This window comes from Hyperolius riggenbachi, chromosome 1 (genome assembly GCF_040937935.1).
Source record: "Hyperolius riggenbachi isolate aHypRig1 chromosome 1, aHypRig1.pri, whole genome shotgun sequence".
Lineage (NCBI taxonomy): Eukaryota > Metazoa > Chordata > Amphibia > Anura > Hyperoliidae > Hyperolius > Hyperolius riggenbachi.
In genome coordinates this window covers 406,026,906-406,050,266 of record NC_090646.1, presented here as the reverse complement: position 1 = coordinate 406,050,266, position 23,361 = coordinate 406,026,906, and the positions used below count along the sequence as shown (strand labels likewise).

Genomic DNA, 23,361 nt, shown 5'->3' with positions numbered 1-23,361 from the left:
CCCCTCAGACCCCCCCCTGCCCACCCCCCAGACCACCATTTGCACACAATCACCCCCCTAATCACCCATCAATCACTCCCTGTCACTATCTGTCAACGCTATTTTTTTTTTAGTCCCTAAACTGCCCCCTGCTCCCTCCTGATCACCCCCCCACCCCTCAGATTCTCCCCAGACCCCCCCCCCCCCCGTGTACTGTATGCATCTATCCCCCCTGATCACCTGTCAATCACCTGTCAATCACCCCCTGTCACTGCCACCCATCAATCAGCCCCTAACCTGCCCCTTGCGGGCAATCTGATCACCCACCCACACCAATAGATCGCCCGCAGATCCGACATCAGATCACCTCCCAAATCCATTGTTTACATCTATTCTCTCCTCTAAACACCCACTAATTACCCATCAATCACCCCCTATCACCACCTGTCACTGTTACCCATCAGATTAGACCCTTGCGGGCACCCAATCACCCGCCCACACGCTCAGATTGCCCTCAGACCCCCGCCTTATCAATTCGCCAGTGCAATATTTACATCTGTTATTCCCTGTAATAACCCACTGATCACCTGTCAATCACCCATCAATCACCCCGTCATTGCCACCCATCAATCACCCCCTCTCACTGCCACCCATCAATCAGCCCCTAACCTGCCCCTTGCGGGTAATCTGATCACCCACCCACACCAATAGATCGCCCGCAGATCCGACATCAGATCACCTCCCAAGTGCAGTGTTTACATCTCTTCTCTCCTCTAAACACCCACTAATTACCCATCAATCACCCACTATCACCACCTGTCACTGTTACCCATCAGATTAGACCCTGATCTGCCCCTTGCGGGCACCCAATCACCCGCCCACACGCTCAGATTGCCCTCAGATCCCCGCCTTATCAATTCGCCAGTGCAATATTTACATCTGTTATTCCCTGTAATAACCCACTGATCACCTGTCAATCACCCATCAATCACCCCCTGTCACTGCCACCCATCAATCACCCCCTGTCACTGCCACCCATCAATCAGCCCCTAGCCTGCCCCTTGCGGGCAATCTGATCACCCACCCACACCAATAGATCGCCCGCAGATCCGACATCAGATCACCTCCCAAGTGCAGTGTTTACATCTCTTCTCTCCTCTAAACACCCACTAATTACCCATCAATCACCCCCTATCACCACCTGTCACTGTTACCCATCAGATTAGACCCTAATCTGCCCCTTGCGGGCACCCAATCACCCGCCCACACCTCAGAACGCCCTCAGACCCCAGCCCTGATCACCTCGCTAGTGCATTGCTTGCATCTATTTCCCCCCTCTAATCACACCTTGAGACACCCATAAATCACCTCCTGTCACCCCCTAGCACACCTACCCATCAGATCAGGCCCTAATTTGCCCCGTGTGGGCTCCTGATCACTCGGCCAAACCCTCAGATCCCCCTCAGACCCCCTTCCGATCACCTCCCCAGTGCATTGATTGCATCTATTTTCCCCTCTAACCGCCCCCTGAGACACCCATCAATCACCTCCTGTCACCCCCCTAGCACTCCTATCCATCAGATCAGGCCCAATACATCCTGTCATCTAAGAGGCCACCCTGCTTATGACCGTTTCTACAAAATTTGCCCCCTCATAGACCACCTGTCATCAAAATTTGCAGATGCTTATACCCCTGAACAGTCATTTTGAGAAATTTGGTTTCCAGACTACTCACAGTTTTGGGCCCGTAAAATGCCAGGGCAGTATAGGAACCCCACAAGTGACCCCATTTTAGAAAGAAGACACCCCAAGGTATTCTGTTAGGTGTATGATGAGTTCATAGAAGATTTTATTTTTTGTCAAAAGTTAGCGGAAATTGGATTTTTATTGTTTTTTTCACAAAGTGTCATTTTTCACTAACTTGTGACAAAAAATAAAATCTTCTATGAACTCACCATACCCCTAACGGAATACCTTGGGGTGTCTTCTTTCTAAAATGGGGTCACTTGTGGGGTTCCTATACTGCCCTGGCATTTTAGGGGCCCTAAACCGTGGGGAGTAGTCTAGAAAACAAATGCCTCAAAATGACCTGTGAATAGGACGTTGGGCCCCTTAGCGCACCTAGGCTGCAAAAAAGTGTCACACATGTGGTATCACCGTACTCAGAAGAAGTAGTATAATGTGTTTTGGGGTGTATTTTTATACATACCCATGCTGGGTGGGAGAAATCTCTCTGTAAGTGGACAATTGTGTGTAAAAAAAATCAAATAATTGTCATTTACAGAGATATTTCTCCCACCTAGCATCTGTATGTGTAAAAATACACCCCAAAACACATTATACTACTTCTCCTGAGTATGGCGGTACCACATGTGTGGCACTTTTTTGCACCCTAAGTGCGCTAAGGGGCCCAAAGTCCAATGAGTACCTTTAGGATTTCACAGGTCATTTTGCGACATTTGGTTTCAAGACTACTCCTCACGGTTTAGGGCCCCTAAAATGCCAGGGCAGTATAGGAACCCCACAAATGACCCCATTTTAGAAAGAAGACACCCCAAGGTATTCCGTTAGGAGTATGGTGAGTTCATAGAAGATTTTATTTTTGTCACAAGTTAGCGGAAAATGACACTTTGTGAAAAAAAACAATTAAAATCAATTTCCGCTAACTTGTGACAAAAAAAAAAAAAATCTTCTATGAACTCACCATACTCCTAATGGAATACCTTGGGGTGTCTTCTTTCTAAAATGGGGTAATTTGTGGGATTCCTATACTGTCCTGGCATTTTAGGGGCCCTAAACCGTGAGGAGCAGTCTTGAAACGAAATTTCTCAAAATGACCTGTGAAATCCTAAAGGTACTCATTGGACTTTATCGCCGTACTCAGGAGAAGTAGTATAATGTGTTTTGGGGTGTATTTTTCCACATACCCATGCTGAGTGGTAGAAATATCTCTATAAATTGACAATTGTGTGTAAAAAAAAATAAAAAAATTGTCATTTACGGAGAGATTTCTCCCACCCAGCATGGGTATGTGTAAAAATACACCCCAAAACACATTATACTACTTCTCCTGAGTACGGCAATACTACATGTGTGGCACTTTTTTGCAGCCTAACTGCGCTAAGGGGCCCAAAGTCCAATGAGCATCTTTAGGCTTTACAGGGGTGCTTACAATTAGGCACCCCCCAAAATGCCAGGACAGTGAACACACCCCACAAATGACCCCATTTTGGAAAGTAGACACTTCAAGGTATTCAGAGAGGAGCATAGTGAGTCCGTGGCAGATTTCATTTTTTTTTGTCGCAAGTTAGAAGAAATGGAAACTTTTTTTTTTTTCTGTCACAAAGTGTCATTTTCCGCTAACTTGTGACAAAAAATAAAATCTTCAATGAACTCACCATGCCTCTCACTGAATACTTTGGGATGTCTTCTTTCCAAAATGGGGTCATTTGGGGGGTATTTGTACTATCCTGGAATTTTAGCCCCTCATGAAACCTGACAGGTGCGCAGAAAAGTCAGAGATGCTTGAAAATGGGAAAATTCACTTTTTGCACCATAGTTTGTAAACGCTATAACTTTTACCCAATCCAATAAATATACACTGAATGTTTTTTTTTTTAATCAAAGACATGTAGCAAAATAACTTTCGCGCTCAAATGTATAGGAAATTTTACTTTATTTGAAAAATGTCAGCACAGAAAGTCATTTTTTTGACAAAATTCATGTCTTTTTTGATGAATATAATAAAAAGTAAAACTCGCAGCAGCAATCAAATAGCACCAAAAGAAAGCTGTATTAGTGACAAGAAAAGGAGGTAAAATTCATTTAGGTGGTAGGTTGTATGACTGAGCAATAAACCGTGAAAGCTGCAGTGGTCTGAATGGAAAAAAAGGCTCTGGTCCTTAAGGGGTTTTATGACTGCAGTCCTTAAGTGGTTAAGTGAGTTGGTGAGTGCGTGTGCGCAGCATTTAAGTGAGTTGGTGAGTGCGTGTGCGCAGCATTTAAGTGAGTTGGTGAGTGTGTGTGCGCAGCATTTAAGTGAGTTGGTGAGTGTGTGTGCGCAGCATTTAAGTGAGTTGGTGAGTGTGTGTGCGCAGCATTTAAGTGAGTTGGTGAGTGTGTGCGCGCAGCATTTAAGTGAGTTGGTGAGTGTGTGCGCGCAGCATTTAAGTGAGTTGGTGAGTGTGTGTGCGCAGCATTTAAGTGAGTTGGTGAGTGTGTGTGCGCAGCATTTAAGTGAGTTGGTGAGTGTGTGTGCGCAGCATTTAAGTGAGTTGGTGAGTGTGTGCGCGCAGCATTTAAGTGAGTTGGTGAGTGTGTGCGCGCAGCATTTAAGTGAGTTGGTGAGTGTGTGCGCGCAGCATTTAAGTGAGTTGGTGAGTGTGTGTGCGCAGCATTTAAGTGAGTTGGTGAGTGTGTGTGCGCAGCATTTAAGTGAGTTGGTGAGTGTGTGTGCGCAGCATTTAAGTGAGTTGGTGAGTGTGTGTGCGCAGTATTTAAGCGAGTTGGTGAGTGTGTGTGTGTGCGCAGTATTTAAGTGAGTTGGTGAGTGTTTGTGTGTGTGCAGTATTTAAGTGAGTTGGTGAGTGTGTGTGTGCGCAGTATTTAAGTGAGTTGGTTGGTGAGTGAGTGGGTGTGTGTGTGCAACTTGTCATGCGTTATGTTAGAAGGGTGTACAAGCCATTACATAGATTTAAAAAAAAACAAAAAAAAAAAACTAAAAAAAAAAAACTGAGTTCACTCTTTCTTTACTGGGAAAAAACATGAGACTCTTCATTGCTACTAATGTTCTATTTATTATTCATACTACACATACAATTCATTAGCACATAAGTTTATTTTTCGCTTCAGATTTGCTTTAACATAAAAGGGTATACTCACTAAACATCAATAAAATGGTGTAGACAGCACGTGTAGGGCTGCATACACATTCGCAACTGATGTCCCACTTCAGGGATCTGGATACTTATCACCTTGAGCGGCATAGCTGGGACACACACACACACGCGTCAGCTGTGTAGCTGATGATGTGCTGTGTTATGTGGGAGGGCGATGGAAGGACGACGGGTGGCGCATGCGTGACATCGGGGTGAGGGAGCATCACAAACAATGAGATCAGCGTTGCTGGGGTTGAGAAGATCGCAGGTTGGTGGTCATTGGCTGCTGTACACAGACCTGATCGTTATCAGCCCCCTCAGCTGACTTAAAGGAATACTATCGATGTATGCATTCATTTTTTTATTTTTTTTTAACAGTAACGTTTTTATTTATTTTTTTTAAAAAACATTACAACATAGCATGATAGAACCAGTAAGAAACAGGTGTGGTTGTCATAGGAAAACAATCCAGAAAAATTCCTGATACAAATCCACTTAAATGTCAAGAGTAGTACAGTTAAATGAACACCGTTATAGTATCAAGTTAGTGTCACATAATGGTTTGCCAGTATCCAAGAAACCACCCTGTGAGGAGGAAGGCGAGTAAGAAAGAAAGAAAGAAAAAGAAGAAAAAAGGAGAAGAGAAAATGACCGACCGCACCCCGATTTGCCCCCGATCCCTCACTGCCGCATGGCCTAATCCTCATAAGTCTAGGAAACTAAAATTATTATATCAGTATTGGAATAAATTCTGAGTCCGTTGGGTCCATAATTCTGGCTTCCCATATGCCCCAAATTTTATATTATTTCTTTGGGCATCTCCTATTTAGGTACGTAGTTTTATATAGAGGCAGAGAGGAGTTAATAGATTTGGCCCACATTCCCAAGGTAGGGACAGAGGATTTTTTCCATAGCTTGAGTATTTCTTTGCGGGCTTGGAAACAGAGGGTTCTGACTAATATTTGTTTGTGGTGGGATAATGTATCCTCCTCCATTTTCCCCAGCAGTAAAAGACCCGGATCCAGCGGGAGAGCAACTTTCAATAGTCTGTTAATCACTGATAATATGTCTTTCCAAAAGGGGGTGATCCTTGGACACGACCAAAACATATGCACGAAAGAGCCTTGCGCCGCTTGGCATCTCCAGCAGACGTCTGAAAAAGATTGGTCCATTCTATGCATACGTTCCGGCGTGTAGTAGGCTTGATGTAAAAACTTAGTCTGGACTAGTTGGTCTCTGGCTGAAATGACCGAGGTCGGGTATAGTTCCAAGACCTCGTCCCAGTCATCCCTTTCCAATCCTGTCACCACCAGTTGCCATTTGTTGAAGCATTTATCTAATTTAGTGTTATTGAGAGTCAGAAGTGCTAGATATATTGCTGAGAGTACCTTAGGCAAATCTCTAGTTAAAAGTAATTTTTCTAGGTCGTCCATGGTTAGTGTCGGAGGGGATCTTCCAAATTGTGAAGAGTAAGCATGCCTGAGCTGGAGATAGCGGAAAAAGTGTGTGTTAGGCAGGTTAAATTGTGATTTCAAAGAATCAAAGGTTAAAATCGTTTGCCCCTGTTGTATGTGAGCTAGTGTTTTAATTCCAAAGTTCGCCCAAATTACTGGATCCGGTATAGTCATAAAGTGTTGAAGCTGGGTGTTGCCCCATAGTGGGGTATGTGGTGAGAGTACGTTTCCCCCTGCCAGCGGGGCCTTAGCCGCCCTCCATGCCTTCCACACCGTTAGCATAGCTTGCGTAGTTTGTGAAGAGCATTTAGGACTTCTATAGGGTAAATTTGTTAGTTTTTCGTATGAGCCCAGAATTGCAGCTTCTATTGTGGTTGCAGGATTGGATTCATCTTGCGAGAACCACCAGCGGGTCGTTACTAGGATAGAAGCCCAAAAATATTTCTGAAAATCAGGCATAGCTAGACCCCCTCTGTTTTTTGGTAGACATAGGATATCTAGAGCTATACGGGGTTGCTTAACCGCCCAAACATTTTTAAATGCTGTATGTTGTAGCACACATTAGGACATGTACTAGGAGCAATTTGATTCCTCACACAGCTGTTCTTCTTAGCTGTAAAATCCTCCGTCAGTTTTGGATACAAAATGTATCTAATACTGGGCTCCCAGAGGGCTAGACTATATCTCTGCACAGGGGAGTTGCTTTCAACTCCTCAGTTTATAGTTTAATTATTACCTTGCTGAACGAATCTTTTTGATATGGTAGTAAGGGGTTAAAGATTCTAGCAATGTGTGTTTATTATCTTTGCTTCTCTTGACTGATAAAGATACTAATAATGCTAATTGTAGACAGTGGTCTGTCCCTCTCAGCAGCTTGTAAAGTGGATGCAGCCTGGAGTGAATCACCACAAGCAGGCAACCAGTCTGAGTGTAAACACAGACTATTGTTATAGCTAGTTATATTCCAGCAATATTACAGCTCATTTAGTTACCTGTTACCACCTCAGATCAGCCTATTTCTCCTCAGGTCTGCTGCATGCTGTGAGTGACACAGTGAAATATATTTGTGAGCTGTGTGACAGAGTAACCAAGCAGCTCAGGGCGACCCAAACTACTATGAGCTGTGCGAGAAATGAATTTTTAAGCAGGGATAGTGAGAGAGAGAGACCTGGGTGAATAAATAAAGTGCCCCTAGCACTAGTGGTAATGTGTACACTAATATAGAGTATTAAAAAAAAATTAAAAAAAAAAGTTGTTTCAAATCGATAGTATCCCTTTAAGTCAGGGGTTTGTACAAGGCTTAAGTTTTACCAGGTATTACACAAACTATGTAATGTATGAAACAAAATAATGTGCATTACATAGCTTGCATAGCACCAATAAAACTAATGCGTCCCATCTTGCATCTCATCTCCCCAGACTCCCTTCTAATGCTATATACACACTTGAAAGATAAATGAAAGATCACAGACCAATTTTATCCACTTCCATGTAGTATGAGAGCCATACCTACACAGTCTATTCTATTGAGCTGAACTCCCCATCAGATAAAAATCTTTGCAAGATGCTGTACATATTCAAAAGATCAGTATCTGCAAAAGTTATGTTCCTGCAAAATGAATTCATAGTCTATGATATCTGCAGATCCTCATACACACCTTGTTTAACACATTTATCTGCAGATCAGATCCACCAGGATGGATTTTCAGATCTGCAGATGATTGTCAGATATGCAGATGAAGTCTGTTAAACAAGGTGTGTATGAGATCTGCAGATATCATAGACTATGAATGCATTTTGCAGGAATGGATCTTTTGCAGGAACAGATCTTTTGAATGTGTACAGCATCTTTGTGTCCAGCATCTTGCAAAGATTTTATCTAATGGGGAGTTCAGCTCAATAGAATAGACTGTGTAGGTGTGGCTCTCATACTACATGGAAGGAGGTAAAATTGGTCTGATATCTTTCATTTATCTTTCAAGTGTGTACACACCATAAGTAAAGACAGTCAATGAGGTGGAAAGAAATCAGACTTGCATGGAAATTTAATGCAAAATTGTATGAAGCTTAGAACAGATCCAATACAAATCAGCAGGAAGTGCATTTGACTGGTCCTATGCCAAGCTGCATGCAATTTGCAAGCAAGCTGAAGTTATTTACATCTCACTGACAATCTCTACTACTCGCGTTACATGAGCCAATACTTCTGCAAGAGATGGTCCCGCACTCTCAAAGTGCTAATGGAACAGCGGGATTCCGAAGATGGATGGGCACAGCGCAGAGGGCAACACAGGACAGGCAATACATAAATGCACACAGGGGGGGGGGGGGGGGGATTAAACGTATACACTAGGGGGACAGCGGCAAGGCAGCCGATGCTGCGGATCTCCAAGATATTTCATGCTAAGATCAATTGGGAATAAGATTCAATGTCTATTGGTCGAATCTGCCCACCATAGCTAGATACAGTGGTGTGAAAAACTATTTGTCCCCTTCCTGATTTCTTATTCTTTTGCATGTTTGTCACACTTAAAGAGGAACTCCAGTGAAAATAATTTAATAAAAAAAGTGCTTCATTTTTACAATAATTATGTATAAATGATTTAGTCAGTGTTTGCTCATTGTAAAATCTTTCCTCTCCCAGATTCACATTCTGACATGTATTACATGGTGACATTGTTACTGTGGGCAAGTTATGTAGCTGTTTCTAGCTGCTCTGGCTGTTACAGACAGCTTTAAACAGCCATTTCCTGTCTGTGAACATTGTTACATTGTGGCAGTTTGCACAGAGTACTGCGGTATTCAGAGCCTCTTGTGGGAAGGGTTTCAGCATAAAATTAGTCACACAGCGCCCCCTGATGGTCTGTTTGTGAAAATCATTCTATTTCTCATGTAAAAGGGGGTATCAGCTACTGATTGGGATAAAGTTCAATTCTTGATTGGAGTTTCTCTTTAAATGTTTCTGCTCATCAAAAACCGTTAACCATTAGTTAAAGATAACATAATTGAACACAAAATGCAGTTTTAAATGATGGTTTTTATTATTTAGTGAGAAAAAAAACTCAAAACCTACATGGCCCTGTGTGAAAAAGAAATTGCCCCCTGAACCTAATAACTGGTTAGGCCACCCTTAGCAGCAATAACTGCAATCAAGCGTTTGCGATAACTAGCAACAAGTCTTTTACAGCGCTCTGGAGGAATTTTGGCCCACTCATCTTTGCAGAATTGTTGTAATTCAGCTTTGAGGGTTTTCTAGCATGAACTGCCTTTTTAAGGTCATGCCACAACATCTCAATAGGATTCAGGTCAGGGCTTTGACTAGGCCACTCCAAAGTCTTCATTTTGTTTTTCTTCAGCCATTCAGAGGTGGATTTGCTGGTGTCTTTTGGGTCATTGCCCTGCTGCAGCACCCAAGATCGCTTCAGCTTGAGTTGACGAACAGATGGCCAGACATTCTCCTTCAGGATTTTTTTGGTAGACAGTAGAATTCATGGTTCCATCTATCACAGCAAGCCTTCCAGGTCCTGAAGCAGCAAAACAACCCCAGACCATCACACTACCACCACCATATTTTACTGTTGGTATGATGATCTTTTGCTGAAATGCTGTGTTACTTCTACGGCAGATTTAACAGGACACGCACCTTCCAAAAAGTTCAACTTTTGTCTAGGCGGTCCACAAGGTATTTTCCCACAAGTCTTGGCAATCATTGAGATTTTTTTTTTTAGCAAAATTGAGACAAGCCTTAATGTTCTTTTTGCTTAAAAGTGGTTTGCGCCTTGGATATCTGCCATGCAGGCCGTTTTTGCCCAGTCTCTTTCTTATGGTGGAGTTGTGAACACTGACCTTAATTGAGGCAAGTGAGGCCTGCAGTTCTTTAGATGTTGTCCTGGGGTCTTTTGTGGCCTCTCGGATGAGTTTTCTCTGCGCTCTTGGGGTAATTTTGGTCGGCCAGCCACTCCTGGGAAGGTTCATCACTGTTCCATGTTTTTGCCATTTGTGGATAATGGCTCTCACTGTGGTTCGCTGGAGTCCCAAAGCTTTAGAAATGGCTTTATAACCTTTACCAGACTGATAGATCTCAATTACAGTACTTTTGTTCTAATTTGTTCCTGAATTTCTTTGGATCTTGGCATGATGTTTAGCTTTTGAGGTGCCTTTGGTCTACTTCTCTGTGTCAGATAGCTCATATTTAAGTGATTTCTTGATTGAAAACAGGTGTGGCAGTAATCAGGCCTGGGGGTGACTACAGAAATTGAACTCAGGTGTGATAAACCACAGTTAAGTTATTTTTTAACAGGGGGGGCAATCACTTTTTCACACAGGGCCATGTAGGTTTTGAGTTTTTTTTCCCTCAATAAATAAAAACCATCATTTAAAACTGCATTTTGTGTTCAATTATGTTATGTTTGACTAATAGTTAACAGTTTTTGATTAAGCAGAAACATTTAAGTGTGACAAACATGCAAAAGAATAAAAAATCAGGAAGGGGGCAAATAGTTTTTCACACCACTGTATATGGGCACCTTTAATGCAGCAGCACAAGTAACTTGTTTTCTGATTGGTTTATATTTTATTTTTGTGGACTAAGCACTGCCATTACTGTATGTATAAGTTAGTTATAATGGCCCTTATAGAAATAGAACATTTTATCAAATTTTCTCTTAATTACAGTTTAACTGTATTAGGAGTCAGTGCATTTTTTTCTCAACGCCAGGTACCCAAAAATGTCTCCGACTCCACAGCCCTGTAGCAAACTTTTACACCTTAGTAATAAAGTGCCATTCTTTATTAAGCCCACGTTCCAAGGTCTTCAGTTTGAGCTGAGGCACATGGGCCAGCATTTTGCAGTGTTTGCTTTTTGAAAAATGCTTTCTTATTTAATTGAAGGAGAATCATGGAAAAATCAGATTTGGAAAAAAATAATAAAAAAAAAAAATCTTGTTGTAGACACCACCACCTTTTGCTCCAGTGGACTGTGTAATAGTGTTGATAAACTTGCCTTGTGTATCTTCGTATTGTGGAATTTTATTGTGCAGATTTAACAGAACAGTGTTTTACAAAGAACATCCCCAAGCGCTGGCTATTTTAAAAGGAGTCTGAAGCAAAATTAAAGGGGGAACTGAAGTAAGAGGTATACGGAGGCTGCCATATTTATTTCCTTTTAATCAATACCAGTTGCCTGGCAGCCCTGCTGGTCTATTTCTCTGCAGTAGTATCTGAACACCACCAGAAACAAGCCTGCAGATAAGTCTTGTCAGATCTGACTTTAAAGTATGAAAAACCTGATCTGCTGCATGCTTGTTCAGGGGCTATGGCTAATAGTATTAGAGGCAGAGGGTCAGCAGGGCTGCCAGGCAACTGGTATTGCTTAAAAGGAAATAAACATGGCAGCCTCCATATAAAACTCTCTCTTCAGTTCCCCTTTAAAAACAAAACACAGATACTTACGGAAGGAGAGGGAAGGCTCTGGGTGCTATAGAGCCTTCCCATTTTCCTCACGGTCCCTGCAGGCTCCCCCATAATAAAAATACGACCGATCAGTCGTAGACTGCTCTCTTCCACTTTGGCTGGGCTTCTGAAGTAGTCGGAAGCACTCGGGCGCCCGGAGTGCAAGTGCACTCACGCAAGTGCAGTACAGAGCCGCATGTCTTCAGGAGGAATCGGGCTCCCCTGAAGACTTCCAAAGTCTGTCGCAGCAGAAGATTTAAAAACGGAGAAGAATGCAGAGGAATGAGGGGACTTTGAGGAGAAAGGGAAGGCTCTATAGGACCCAGAGCCTTCCCTCTCCGATATCATTTTTTTGTTTTTAAAATTGCTTCAGATTTACTTCAAAGGGAAGGTCCAAGCAAAATAATAAAAAAAAAGAGTTTCACTTACCTGGGGCTTCTACCAGCCCCATGCAGCCATCCTGTGCCCTCGTAGTCACTCACTGCTGCTCCAGTCCCCCTCTGGAAGCTTGCCGACCTTGGAGGTCGGCGGGCCGCATTGCGTACATTTTTACGCATTCCCGCTAGTGCAGGAACATTAAGACATACATTTTTACGCATTACTGGTTCAATGCGTAAAAATGTACGCATTGAGCCAGTACTGCATAAACATGTATGTGTTAATGTTCCTGCACTAGCGGGAATGCGTAAAAATGTACACAATGCGGCCCGCCGACCTCCGAGGTCGGCAAGCTGCCAGCGGGGGACTGGAGCAGCAGTGAGTGACTACGAGGGCACAGGATGGCTGCATGGGGCTGGTAGAAGCCCCAGGTAAGTGAAGCTCATTTTTTATTTTGCTTGAACCTTCCCTTTAACTCTTCTTAGGGGTTCAACACACATTAAAAAAGTTCTGAATGTTTCTGATCCAGTGTGTGCTATGCCTTATATATTGTGAGAGATACGGATTTCATTTTCACAGTATCCAGCAAAACTGGAAATGTTCCATTTATTTGCTATGTTGTGGCTAGTTTAATGTGTATGAACTGTGTGTGATTCCTGGTACCAGGGAAGGGCAGACTTTTATACATAGTACACTTTAGTAGAAAAAAATCACTTGGCACACAGCTGGTTAGGTGGGGGATAGAAGTAGCTCCAATGAGCCTGCAAAAAGATTCACCCATGCATTGGCACCTGATGGTTAGCTCACAGGCCAAGCAGAGAGTAGTGCAGCTAGCTTGAAAACAGTGCAGAGCACAAACTTGGACATGAAGCACACAAAAATTACGCTGTGCACCTTACTCTTGCATGTTTCTTTTATTCCATCCTTCAGCCAACAGCCAGCATGAATGACATAGAAAAACAGAACAGTCAAACCTGGATCGATGTGGGTGCCAGGGTGAGCGGGGAAGAGGTGACCAGGGGATAGGTGGACGGCACTACAGCCGTTTCACGCCGTCTGGCGCTTGTTCACGTGCGTGTGTTTGGACACACGCACGTGAACAAGCGCCAGACGGCGTGAAACGGCTGTAGTGCCGTCCACCTATCCCCTGGTCACCTCTTCCCCGCTCACCCTGGCACCCACATCGATCCAGGTTTGACTGTTCTGTTTTTCTATGTCATTCATGCTGGCTGTTGGCTGAAGGATGGAATAAAAGAAACATGCAAGAGTAAGGTGCACAGCGTACTTTTTGTGTGCTTCAGACTTTTATACATTATTCAACATAACTTGGGCGTTTGGGGGTATTAACTCGCTCACCCGAGACACCGCCTGTGTCCTCCTTCCGGCTGTGAAAAAGGGAGAATAAGAGAGCTGAACAGTCGCGTAGCTGTGGGCCCCAGTGCAAGTTTTACATGGGCGCCCCCCAAGTGCTATATACATAACAATTGATACAGCATACCAAAACCAATCAATGACAACCACAGTGTCATAGGTGCAAGAAGGGGATGGGGAACAGTGTGTTAATGATCACTACTATTCACAGCATCTATAAAAGTAATTATTACTAGCACAAGACCAATAAAGAGCGAATACTGTGGTTGAGGGAGGGCCCCTTGAGCCCTGATGCTGTCGCAACCTCTGCACCCCCTATTGCTACGCCACTGGAGCTAAAGCTTAACACGGAGAGCAGCACACCGAGAAAACCCCCACCACCCCCCGACCCCCACCCCCCATGAGGTTTAGTTAAGATTAGAGTTCTGCTTTGAATCATTTGGAACAGAGTTCTGAAACAGAACATTCATCGCTGTTAGTAAACAAACAAGCGCTAACCAATTGGCTCTTGTAGAACTTACCAGACTTGTGCTTCTTGTGCTTGACCCTTTTTTTGTTAAGATACAACTTGCTATGCATTTCAGTCTTAAAAGATTTGAATGTATGTTGAAGACCCTGTGCATTTTCCATAAAAAGATCTTTCATTTTTTTCTTCTTTTTTTTCTTTTTTGCTCTCAACTTGTGGAGCTTCATGTTCTGGTTCAGTACAGAGTGATCTAAAATTATATCCATTGCCAGTCTGTGGCAGATAACTTCAGTGTTGTTGGTATGGTTGCCATTAACATGGACTTGAAAAGTTTTAAGTGCATTTTCTTTTAGTGAACTAGTGTCAGTTTTTTGTAAGGTTAAACCTGAATATTTGTCTACATTTTCAAGAATCCTAATTTCTCCTGGACTCAGAGGTTCTCCATAGCCCACTAGTTCTCCAGGGCTACTGGGCTTTTCAAGATTTCCTTTGCTGTAAGCAATTTTATTATCACCAGGATCCTGGTCTTCATGCACATTGCATGGTTTTGTATCAGTCCCTGTACTACTAACAAAGCTGTCCAAATGGTAGTCTACAGAGCAATCGTCATGAAGCTCCACATTAGTCCTTGTGGTTGTGGCTACTACTGTCTTAACAGATTTAAACAGACCATTGCTCCTTTTAGAATTTTTACATTTGGACCTTTTCAGTCTTGCTTTCGGTATCCTTTTAATTTTAATTGAAGGGGTGGGAAATTCTGGTGCTTTCAGCGGTCTCTGCTTGTATATTCGCACATCAGCACCACAAAACTGTGGAAAGTGAATATATGCATTTTCTTGTGTATCATAGCCCAAAATCACCTCTCTGCATTCATGGATTGGCTGACTAAGCACCGCATCCTGCACTTCACCCTGTGTTTCATACACAAAGTCACATATACCCTTCAGTAGCCAGACCCTTTGCTGAAAGGTCAACTCATGAAATGCTTTATGTTCAAGAGGATTCATTTCACCCAGGATCTTGAAGAACTGAGAACATAGTCCAAGCTTTTCAGCACATTTGTCAGGATTTTCTGCCTGACCTACAACTGTATACCACTGATGGACCTTCTGTCTAAGTGCTGATTCCCATGCTTTGTATGAAAGGTTGGGCCTGCGGTGTAAGCTTGGCCTACGATGTGGAGGACTTAATAATGAAGTCATTATCTTTGATAGAAACATATTGCACTGAGGCATCAACAAACATCTTTCCAGTTCATAAAATACTATTTCAGGAAGGTTTAATATTTGTTGTGCTAAGCAAAGGAAATGGCCTATGGCTGGTATCTCCCACATCGTCTCCATGACAGAAGGAGCAGCAAGTGACAAGAAGTTTCTGTCCCATTCATCCATTTCCTTTTGACTGGCTTCCTCTGCTTCCTTGCGCTCTTGTTCCTTGAGTCTATTTAGGCATGAAATACAAAGGGTGTCAGGTTATTTGGACATACAAATAATTTTAGAGGCAATTTAAATTAAGTCCCATTTCCACTGCACTTTCCCACATGCAAATTTAGACAAGGTGGGGGAATTTAGATGACAGGCTTCATTTAAACACCTCGCACATCTGAATCCCTATAGGTATATCAATGTGTCTCACTTCATAGCTGTTCCGACATCACGTCACAGTGGAAACAGGCCCTTTCTTACATTTTATTATCTACTTTGATGCCCAAGATACACACAAAATGACAAGGCAGCTTAAAGGATACCTTAGCTTAAAAATATCTTCACATTGATGCCATGTGCGGAGCTGTGCATAGGCTTACCGCACCACCTTGGCCCTGCATCTTTGTCCATTCTCCCATAATCCTCCCCGTTCTATGGGTCCTGGTCAGCACCCTCTAACCCAGACATACTACGCTGCAAATGTGCAGTATGTCAGCTTGATCGCCCTGTGAAGTGTGCTGCTCATATCAGATTTTGTTTTTGACTGCTCAACATCAAAGTTGCCCTTGTTAAAACAAACCTGAACTGAAAATTAAAGGTGAAAAACAAACATACACGTTATACTTACCTCCTGTGTAGTCTACTCATCAATCTCTTTCTCCTCTCCTGTGTCCTGTTTGTCAACTGTGATCAATGGAATTCTCAGTTCTCCATTTTTAAAATGGCCATTACCCCATAACAGCTTCCTTGTCAGCACACTGTTAAACTGTAATATTGCCCACTTGAGCCATAGGGAAACATGGACATTACCTTGCTCATCAGTTGTCCTTTCAATTATAACTGACAGCAACTGATATGTAACTGACAGCAACTGATATGTAACTGACAGCCACTGATCTGTTTCTGTTCTGACAAAATCTTGTCAGAAATGGAAGGAATCGCAAGAAGAAAATGATGAGCTTCTGACAGGAACTGACGAGGTAGTAAGTATACAATATTCATTTGCAGGTAAATCATGTGTTTATTTTAAATAATTTTCCTTGGTTCAGGTTCACCTTAAAGTGGATCCGAGACAAACTTTTACACATTGCATAATTGTGTTCCTTTCATATAGTTTATAGGGCATTCCTCAAACCAAATACTTTTTTTGTTTTGCTTTAATGCTCCAATTCCCTATAAACTAAACAAGCCTCGCCCAGAGCTTTTTCACAGTACCTTGGCAGTGTAGCAAGGGCTTATGGGAGCTCAGCCTGGGCAGGAGAAGGAGGAGGAGGTTACTATCCACTGATTTCAGAGGCAGAGGAGAGGGGACTGAATTTACACTCAGGCAAGCTGATAGCATCTCCAGTCCTCAGCCTGTGACAAACAGAACATGGCTGCCCTCATTGTATCACAGGAATGAATAATCATAAACTTTTGAAGCTGTTTGCAGCTAGATATGCTGTGTAAACTTTAGATAAGATATATAGACAAGTTACTTGTTATAGTTAGTTTTTCATCTTGGATTCGCTTTAAAAGTGAACCTGAACTGAGTAAAATTATTTAAAATAAACACAATGTAGCTGCAAATGAACATTACATACTTACCTCGCCATCAGTTCCTATCAGAGGCTCACCATTTTCTTCTTCTTATAGTGATCCCTTCTAGTTCTGACAATATTTTGTCAGAACTAAAATATACCAGTTGCGGTCAGTTATATATCAGCTGCTGTCAGTTACAACTGAATGTGCAAGGTAATGTCCATGTTTCCCTATGTCTCAAGTGGGCGATATTACAGTTTAATAATGTGCTGACATGGCCATTTTCAAAATAGAGGACGGAGAATTCCATTGATCACAGTGGACAAACAGGACGCAGGAGAGGAGAAAGAGATTGATGAGTAGACACAGTTGGTAAGTATGACGTGTTTATGTTAATTTTGACTTTTAATTTTCAGTTCAGGTTCTCTTTAATGCCTCTTTTCCACAGGCAGTTGAACTGTGTGCTCAGCAAACAGTTGCCAGGCAGCAACAAGCAGTTACCAAGCAGCAGCAAGCAGTTGTGAGAGTTTGAGAGGCATTTCACTGCCTATCAACTGCCTGTGGAAAAGAGTCCTAACTTATTCATCATGTGAAGCAGATGTCTCTGATGGTATCTCAGATTGCACCTTGAAGGTCAAAATACATTTTTTGCTGCCAAAATGAATAAGTATTCCAAGTGACTTTAAGGGAACCTCAACCAAGTCTAATCCTGGACCTGTACAGGGAAACAACGCCATCCAAGAACTTAAGGTGCATACACACATCAGACTATAGTCTTTGGAAACTGAAAGATCACAGACCAATCTTACCACCCTTCATGTAGTATGAGAACCATAATCTACACAGTCTATTCTATGGAGCTGAACTCCCCATCAGACAGAAAGCTTTGCAAGATGCTGCACACACAGATGCTGTACAGACACAAAAGATCAGTATCTGCAAAAGATCTGTTCCTACCAAAAATCCATCCCTGCAAATTGCAATGATAGTCTATGAGATCTGCAGATCATCGTACACACATGTTTTAACTGACATTCATCTGCAGATCAGATCCACCAGGATGGATTTTCAGATCTGTGGATGATTGCTTGATCTGCAGATGAATTTCAGTTAAATCATGTGTGTACGATGATCTGCAGATCTCATAGACTATCATTGCAATTTGCAGGGATGGATTTTTGGTAGGAACAGATCTTTTGCAGATACTGATCTTTTGTGTCTGTACAGCATCTGTGTGTGCAGCATCTTGCAAAGCTTTCTGTCTGATGGGGAGTTCAGCTCCATAGAATAGACTGTGTAGATTATGGTTCTCATACTACATGAAGGGTGGTAAGATTGGTCTGTGATCTTTCAGTTTCCAAAGACTATAGTCTGATGTGTGTATGCACCCTTAGTCTAAGGAAGGTGGAGAATCTACCAACCATTTCCCAGAATTTTGAGATTTTTGAACATGATCACAGTAAGTGGGAGAAATCAGGGGACAAGGCTCCACATTTAGGACATGAAGTTAAATAGTTTGAGTTCCCAGAGTTATTCTTCAAGGATACCACAGCCCGAAGGCTGTGGTAAAATACATGCTGCAATGCGTAGGGAAAGAAAAGCACATACTTACCGCTTCCCTCATTCCCTGCTGACGGTCCCCGCTTGTCTCCTACAGCTACCGGTACTGGGCCGCCTCTCCTGACCCTTCACCCGGACATGCGCAGTATGTCCTATAATCTTCCCTTCTGCCGTCGCATCATGATGGCAGAAGTTCAGACACTCCCCCGTCTCCTCCTTCCCAGCGTGTGCGCTCCACTATAAAGCTAGCGTGAGATGCTAGCTGGAGTAGCGCTGAGAGCGGCTATTTGGAGAGAGTAGGGAGGGGGAGTAAGTTTGATGGGCGGGGGGGGGGGGGGTTAAGCATCTTTTGGAGCATTTGTACTTAGATGCAATGACAAATCGCCACATTTATATAAGCATATTTGCATTATATAAATGTGGCGATTTATGTCAATTACCGTAGCCGCCAGCGGGACCAAGAGGATGCTGGAGGACTTTGTGGGATCACTGGCACATAATTGTCGCTGGGTACGACTATTTGGAATGGTATAGAACTTTGGATTTTCCCACAGACTGACAGTTTGTGAAGGGTATGAATAATTTTGGACTGGTCACTTTTTGCTCAAAGCTGAGAAATTGTAATTATTGCCCGGATACAAAAGCCCAAAACAGAAAAAATACACCTGTATTTCCAATATATTGTCGCTGTACATTGTACTAGGAACAAAATGTAAATGTAATAACAGTGATAAACAGGCAAATCAAATGTGTGGGTTTTATTTACAGTAGCATTGCTTATTTTAAAACTATATGGAAAGGAATTGGAGAAAGTGTATTTTGTTTCTTCTTTTTCCCTATAGAATGTATAAAAAATATAGCAATTACTGAGATTAAGTATCGTCCCCCCCAAAAGCCTAATTTGTGGCGAAAAAAGCCGAGATATAGATTCAGCACCACGGAATATGTTGGCGTTTTATTAAATAATAATTCACGTGTGAGAAGCAGTGATAAAGTTATGGCCAAATGAATGGGTAGCGCGCTGACAGGTGAAAATGGCAGGGGTAGGCTGAAGCAGTTAAACTATATTCAGTGTGTCAGGTTTTATTTTGTTTTTACCATTTAAAGCACACCTGAATTGAGAGCCATATGGAGGCTGATATATTTATATTCTTTCAACCAATGCAAATTGCTGTCCTGCTGAGCCTCTGCCTCTAATACTTTGCAGATCAGGTGCTCTGACTGAAGACAGACTGGATTAGCTGCATGCTTATTTCAGGTGGGAGATCCAGATACTATTGCAGCAAAGAGATCAGCAGGACTGACAAGCAACTGGTATGGTTTAAAAGGAACCATCCATATCCATCTCAGTTAAGGTTCCCTTGAAGTCTGACTGGATTAGCTGCATGCTTGTTTCAGGTGTGTGATTCAGACACTACTGACGCATGAAAGATCAGCAGGACTGCCAGGCAACTGGTATTGTTTAAAAGGAATTAAATATAGCAGCCTCTTTATCCCTCAATTCAGGAACCAGAGAGGAAGGTATAGCAAAAAAAAATAAAATTCGATACTTACCCAGGGCTTCCTCCCGCCCCATAAACACACACGCCATCCTCCCACAGTCTGCCATTCAGCCCCAGTGACATCACTGCAGGTCTACTGCGCATGCGCAGTAGGTCCGTGCATGCGCAGAAGACCCAGACTGGACGCGACTGAGCAAGTTACCAGGGCTGATCGCGGCTCAACGCCAGACCGCAGGAAGACGGCATGGAACTCACATGTTTATGGGGCGAGAGGAAGCCCCAGGTAAGTATCGACTTGTTATACCTTGATCTCTGGTACACTTTAAGTTAAGAAACACTGATTGATCCTGGAATCACAAATGGTCACTACTGCTCCTAAAACATAACTTATTCATATTAAGTGTGAACTACCACGTGGTTAAGAACTATACATTAAATAAGGACAGCTACACTCTAGCACAGCGAAGGACTTGGCATTCTGAAACATATGGCTCGCCTAATGATCATGGAAGAATAAAGGGCAAATTATGCCCTCTCCATTACCCCCACTCATTTACAGTTTCTTTCTTGGCATTCTTCTTTAAATATCACACCATTTATTAAAATATCATTAGCAATATTTTTTTACTTTACAAACCTTTTTTCTTCTTTTGCTCTTAAGAACTCAGCTTGCTTTAAGACTTGCACCATTACAGATTCCATCGTACTAGCATTTACATTGGCCAAATTCCTTGTTGATGACCTTCGTCTTGTTGATGGGCACTCAGATCCTTTATCTTCTTCAACTCCAGAGAGGCTTTTAGATGTTGTGGGTGCCAATGTTTTATCTATTAAGTTCCTAAAGAAATAGATTTTATTAGATTAGAGACAGGACAAGATACAACACTAGTGCCTTCTGTGGAGCATTTGTATGAAATAGAAAAAACAAATACCCACCAAAGTATCTTAAAGTGTCATTGCAGTCTAGCATAACTTCCAATAAAAACCTGTCTGTAAACTCCTCATCTGCCAAAAGAACTGTGCTATTAGTCAGAGAAGTACCTCATATGTTCCATGTAAAACAGAGATGCCCACGCTTTTTCGGCTTGTGAGCTACTTTAAAAATTAGCAAGTCAAAATGATCTACCTATGTACAATTTAGGGAGCACAATTGTATAAAGTGTTCTCCCCAGAATTTTTTTACAGCCGGGTGGCATGAAAAAATAGCCGGGTGGGGCAAGATGAGAGAATGCAGGGCTGGCACTTCTTTGCTTATAGCAGAGGAGGAGTTGAGCAGATGACAGCCGGGTGCTCACCAAAACTAGCCGGGTGGAGCACCCGGCTAAAAGAGCCTGGGGAGAACACTGGTATATAGAGAATGGAAAATGTTGTGCGGTCAGGATCTACCATGAAGTCCATTGCGATCTACCAGCAGATTGCGATCTACTCAATGGGCACCTCTGATGTAGATAAAAAAAAAAAAAAAAAAAAAAAAGTCAAAAATAAGATCAAAACACCACTGGTTTGTTCATTGTATACAGTTCAAGAGCAGAGGAGGCCTCTGGGCTCACTACTCCCCCCCCCCCCCCCCTTCAGCTATTTCATAGGCTGTGCCCACATCTTCAAAAGGAGTTAAAGGAAGGTGGCGCAGGCATGCCTGCAATATTTACCTTCCCCCGGCTCCAGCGCAGACGCAGTAGGGGCTCTCGGCTCAGGCGGAAAAAGCCAATCCCAATTGGGTCCCCTGTACTGTGCAGGCGCAATTTGCCTGCGCAGTACAGTGGATCTGATCGAGATTGGCCATTTCCACCTGACCCCGAGCGGTGAACTACTACTGCACCTGCGCTGGAGCCGGGAAGGTGAATATTTACATGGCCGCCATTCGGGGGGACCACTAACGCTGCCACCGTGGGATGGAGGACGATGGGCGAAGCCGATAGGATCCAGATTCTTCCCCCTCCCGAAGTAAGGAAGCCCCAGAGGACGTTTTTAAAGTTACAGGTCCTCTTTAACCACTTTGAAACCCTTGCTACGCTTATCTACTCCCCACAAAACTTCATCTGAAGCTCAGGGGAGTAGATAGGCGTACTTGTAGTAAACAGTGTGCTGTATGCCCAATAAGCTATCTGATTATGTATATAGGGTATAATTTTAACCGTGACAAGTGAGAGAATAGATGTTGTGGTGTTTGACAACTGAGGGATAAGTCATGTGATTTTTTTTACCGGAAAACTGAATGAAAAGCAATAAAATGTTATTTTCATGTACTCTGTACCCCCAAATAAATACTTGTAAAAAGAACAAAAGTGACAGCATTGAAAAGAGAATACATAGTTACCCTAGGGACTTAGCTTTTAAAATATTTATGCCATGAGAGTGTATTACTGTTAATCATGAAGATAAGGGCTTTTAATTACTGATAGAGTACAATGAGAAAACAAGAAACACAAACCAGAAACTAATATATTATCGCCATGCGTTGTACTAGGAACATTATTTAAATGTTGAAATAACCAGGACAAATTAGCAAATACAATGTGTGTGTTTTACCTATGGTAACATTGTTTATTTGAAAACTATAGTGGATGGAAATGGAGAAAGTGTATTTTTTCTTTTTTTTCCTCATTTTTCCCTTTAAAATGCACAGATAATAACATAATTACTAAAAGCAAATATCACCCTCACAAAGCATAATTTGTGGCAAAAAAAACAAGATATAGATCATTTACATCTGATGAGTAGCAATAAAGTTATTGGTGAATGAATGGGAGGAGCGCTGAAATGTGAAAACTGCTCTGGTTTTTAAGCAAAAAATCCTGTGGTGCTGAAGTGGTTAAGGATAAGAGAATGCCAGAACCCAAAAAGTGTGTCCACTTCAGGATCTGGGCGACCAATACACAAAGTGACCTGCTGCTGTTGCCAATATGCACACAACTGTTATTGTGTTATTCGCTTTTCAGACTTTAGCCAAGTAGAATGCAAAAATAACAGGTCATGGCCAAGTCCAGTGTTCTCCCCAGAATTTTTTTCCAGTCGGGTGGCATTGTGACGCCGTCGATATGACATAGAACGCTAGTTCTTCGCAAACCACCCAAACTGACAGTTTTTGGGTTAAATGCACTTTTTTTTTTCCCTTCACCAAAGGGCTGGAGAAATCTTTTCATGGTCAGTTAATTAGCCTCCTGTTGAAAAGATTCTCTGCCAGCACAGGGGACCCCCTGAGGTGTTTATGACCTCATCCATCAGGTGAAGGGTAGATATCAGTTGACAGAAGCTCATAAATTGTAGCTTTCTCCAGCCTGATCGGCACCGACCCACCAGGAGTCCGACACCTAGCTGCCTTGTGGCCTGAGTTGAAAGGAGACAGGAATGATCCTCATCACGCCATCTGGGCACCCA

The 23,361-nt window shown here is 42.6% G+C and overlaps 1 protein-coding gene across 2 annotated transcripts in view; it reads right to left on the bottom strand.

Moving 5' to 3' along the window:
• BRD10 (bromodomain containing 10) overlaps positions 1-23,361 on the bottom strand; it is an 84,367-nt gene that overhangs the window by 36,461 nt on the left and 24,545 nt on the right. For both annotated transcript variants that reach the window (XM_068235454.1, XM_068235443.1), the window contains 2 exons: positions 20,621-20,821; positions 14,032-15,416 (listed from right to left, as the gene is read on the bottom strand). In XM_068235454.1, coding sequence (XP_068091555.1) covers positions 14,032-15,416; positions 20,621-20,821 — 1,586 coding nt within the window. The remainder of the gene's footprint in view (positions 1-14,031; positions 15,417-20,620; positions 20,822-23,361) is intronic.